We start from the raw sequence: 3,727 nt of genomic DNA, 5'->3' as shown, positions 1-3,727 counted from the left end.
CCCACATCTCCGTCCCTCCCCTCTCTGTCCAGCCTCTCTCTCTGTCCCCCTCCACTCTGCCCCCTCCCTCTCTCCCCCCTCTCTGTCCCCTCTCTCTCTGTCCCCCCTCTGCCACCTCTCTCTGTCCACCCTCTCTCTCTGTCCCCCTCCACTCTGCCCCTTCCCTCTCTCCCCCTCTCTCTGTCCCCTCTCTCTCTGTCCCCCCGCTGCCCCCTCTCTCTGTCCCCCCTCTCTCTGTCCCCCTCTCTCTGTCCCCCCTCTCTCTGTCTCCTCTCTCTCTGTCCCCTCTCTTTCTGTCCCCCTCTCTCTGTCCCCCTCTCTCTGTCCCTCCCGGTCTCTGTCCCCCTCTCTCTCTCTGGCCCCCTCTTCATCTATCCCCCTCTCCATCTCTCCCCGCCTCTCTTTACCCCTCTCTCTGACCCCCCTCTCTGTCCCCCCCCTCTCTGTCCCGCCTTATTGGTCCCAGCCCTCTCTCTGTACCCGCTCTCTGTGCCCCCCTCTCTCTCTGTCCTCTCTCTCTCTGCCCCCCCTTGTCCCTGTCCCCACTCTCTCTGTCCCACCTATCCCTGTCCCCACCCTCTCTGTCCCCTTTCTCCTGTCCCCACTCTGTCTGTACCCCTCTCTCTGTCCCCCTCCACTCTGCCCCCTCTCTCTGCCCCCCCCTGTCACTCTCTCTCTATCCCTCTCTCTCTGTCCCTCTCTCTCTATGCCCCTCTGCCCCCTCTCTCTGTCCCCCCTCTCTCTGTCCCCTCTCTCTGTCCCCTCTCTCTCTGTCCCCTCTCTCTGTCCCCTCTCTCTCTGTCCCCTCTCTCTGTCCCCCTTCTCCATCTGTCCCCCTCTCTCTGTCCCCCTCTCTCTGTCCCCCTCTCTCTGTCCCCCCTCTCTCTGTCCCCCCTCTTTCTGTCCCCTCTCTCTGTCCCCCTCTCTCTCTGTCCCCCTCTCTCTGTCCCCTCTCCCCTCTCTGTCCCGCCTTCTTGGTCCCAGCCCTCTCTCTGTATCCCCTCTCTCTCTCCCCTCACTCTCTCTGTCCCCTCACTCGCTCTGTCCCCCCCCCCCTCTCTCTCTCTCTCTCTCTACCCCTCTCTCTCTATCCCTCCCTCTCTGATCCCCCTGTCCCTATGCCCCCTCTCTGTCCCGCATTAATGGTCCCAGCCCTCTCTCTGTACCCCCTCTCTGTGTCCCCCTCTCTCTGTGTCCCCTCTCTCTCTGTCCCCTGTCTCTCTGTCCCCCTCTCTCACTGTCCCCACTCTCTCTGTCCTCCTCTGTCTATCCCCCCTCTCTGCCCCCCCCCCCTCTGTCCCGCTTTCTTGGTCCCCGCCCTCTCTATGTACCCCCTCTCTCTGTCCCCTCACTCTCTCTGTCCCCCCTCTCTCTATCCCTCTCTCTGTGTTCCCCTCTCTGTCGCCCCTCTCTCTGTCCCCCACTCTCTGTCCCCCACTCTCTGAACTCTCTCTCATTTTGTCCTCCCCTATTACTCTCTCTCTCCCTCACATTATGTCTCCCTTGCCCCCCTCTCTCTCTCTTTCTCCCTGCTCCTTCACTTTCTCTCCACGTTCTCTCACTCTCGATCCACCTACCTCAGTCTCTCTTTCTCCTCACCTCCCTCTGTTTCTCTCTGACTAAATCTTTCTCCCTCCTTCCCCTCCCTCCCTCTCTGACGCAGTCTGTCTCCCTGACGCGTCCCTCTCCCTCTGATCCAGAAACTGGGAAGGCGGGTAGTGGGTGGTGCTGTGGCTGCATGTGGTTGGAGGGGTGGTTGTGAGATGAGAGAGAGATGTGGGAGGTGCGAGGAGGGGGAGAAATGGAGTAGAGACGGAATTGCGGGAGGGAGACAGATGGCAGGAGAGAGAGAGAGTGCAGGGGAGGGGGAGAGGAAAGAGTGGAGGCAGGTGGAGAGAGTAGGGGAGAGGAAATGGGGAGGCCAGGTTGGATTGGGAGGTACAGAGGGAGTTAAACCCAGCTCCTGAGCTCAGGGCGCGGTGCCCTCCCCTTCCCTGAGGACCAGGACTTGGGGCTGAGTCTGTCTCTCTCCAACTCAGCTTCTCCAACACAAAGACACACAACAACATCGGTCACTCTGCTGCTCGGCACGCTTTAATCAACATTTTTATTGGTTACAAATGGAAGTGGTGGATACAGTCAGTGGGATGGTGCCTTTTCTCACTGGCCCCTGAGTTGTGAAAAACATTGAAATGTTTCCCTGTAACCCCCCTGTGGGATAAGGATGGACAAACCAGCGCTACCATAGCGACAGGCTGCTCCATCGCTGAAACACTGAACTGAAATGAGAAAATCCCGGATGGTGTGATTAATGAGGGAATTTGATGGATGGATGTATATGGGTGAAGGCATATTTCAGCACATTCTTCAGCTGCTGCCTGAACTTAGTCTGGGTCACGGCATAAATCGCGGTGTTTGTGCAGCAACTGAGGAGCTGCAGCATGAAACCCAATTCCTGCACAAAGTAATCTAGATACACAGACTCATACCCAAAATCATACATCCGTGCCCATACAGAATACAGCATTAACATTGACCATAACAGGATGAAATTGGCCGAGATCACAAACAGTAAAATGATGGATTTTTTTCGGTTTCTCATTTCAGTGTCAGACTGAGCGTCCCCATTGGTGTGAGCGCGGAGTCTCCTGCGGGCTCTGCTGGTCACTACAATGTGTCTGACGGTGAAAACATTGAGCAGCAGAACCAGGAGAAATGGGACACACGGGGTTAGAATGTGGTGGAGGAACTCGATTGTGACCCAGACACTGGAGAATAGACCAGCGACTGTTATCTCACAAAACCAGGGGGCGTTCATCAGCCAATACCGAGCCGTGAGCATAAAATACCAGAAAATGTTCTTTAAACAGCTCAGCACAGTCACTGCTCCCAGAGCCACAGCCGCCGTCTTCTCACTGCAATATTTACTTTTCAGCTTCTGGCAACAAATGGCCACAAACCGATCAAAGGTGAAAGTGACGGTGAACCAGACAGAGCAGTCAGCGGCTGCATAAAGCAGGACGGCGTGGATATTACACACGGGGACGGAGTACAGGAAATAAAACTGTTCCCGATAAACAATGGGAATGTGTCTCAGGATCAGGTCGAGGATAATGACCAGGAGATCCGCCGCTGCCATGGCCCCCAGGTAACGTCTGACACATGGAGACAATCCACAATCTTTATAAAGCAGGACGTAGATGGTCACTACGTTAACTGTGAGGAAGGAAAACAAACCCATTATCCATCAGCCTGGAGGCAAAGGGACCCGTTTGATCGGGGACCCAGTGAGATTTTCAAATGTGTCCCTGTATTCAAGGATTTATTAAAATAATTGGAGCTGGAATAACAAATGGGAAGGTCGGAATTACTGACAAAAATGTGACATAAACCACAAGAAACCCTCCCTCCCCAAACAAACAGAAACACATCCATAAGGACAGATGGTTTCTAGAACATTCCCACACACTCGATCACTCGAGAGTAGACACATGTCACTCCTTCCCAGTTCCTAATACGGAGGGTGGAAACGTTGCTGTCCTGAAGGATTCTCTCCCAGTTTCCTGAAGACAAACGGAGTTTGGGAATTTCTGTATTTTGGTCTAAATTGTGGTCGATCCTGTGTCGTGGAGAAATGTAAACGCAGGGAAAACGTATTCATCCCTTTAACTGCCTGAGGGGCCTTCGGAACAGTGTCTCCTTCTCCCTGGAACGGGATCTCTTCCCT

General features: G+C 54.8%; 1 protein-coding gene across 1 annotated transcript; it reads right to left on the bottom strand.

The window, feature by feature from the left end:
• Positions 1-2,308: 2,308 nt before the first annotated feature.
• On the bottom strand, positions 2,309-3,343 carry LOC148136747 (putative G protein-coupled receptor 139). Its single transcript, XM_087983502.1, has one exon. The coding sequence runs from the start codon at positions 3,239-3,241 to the stop codon at positions 2,309-2,311; it is 933 nt and encodes a 310-aa protein (XP_087839628.1). The 5' UTR covers positions 3,242-3,343.
• Positions 3,344-3,727: the final 384 nt, after the last annotated feature.

The sequence above is a fragment of the Chiloscyllium plagiosum genome, unplaced genomic scaffold (assembly GCF_037043375.1).
Source record: "Chiloscyllium plagiosum isolate Xiang-an unplaced genomic scaffold, Cpla_swu_hap1 HiC_scaffold_45, whole genome shotgun sequence".
Lineage (NCBI taxonomy): Eukaryota > Metazoa > Chordata > Chondrichthyes > Orectolobiformes > Hemiscylliidae > Chiloscyllium > Chiloscyllium plagiosum.
Note: the sequence above shows the minus strand (reverse complement) of the source record. Positions and strands in the feature narration are given on the sequence as shown.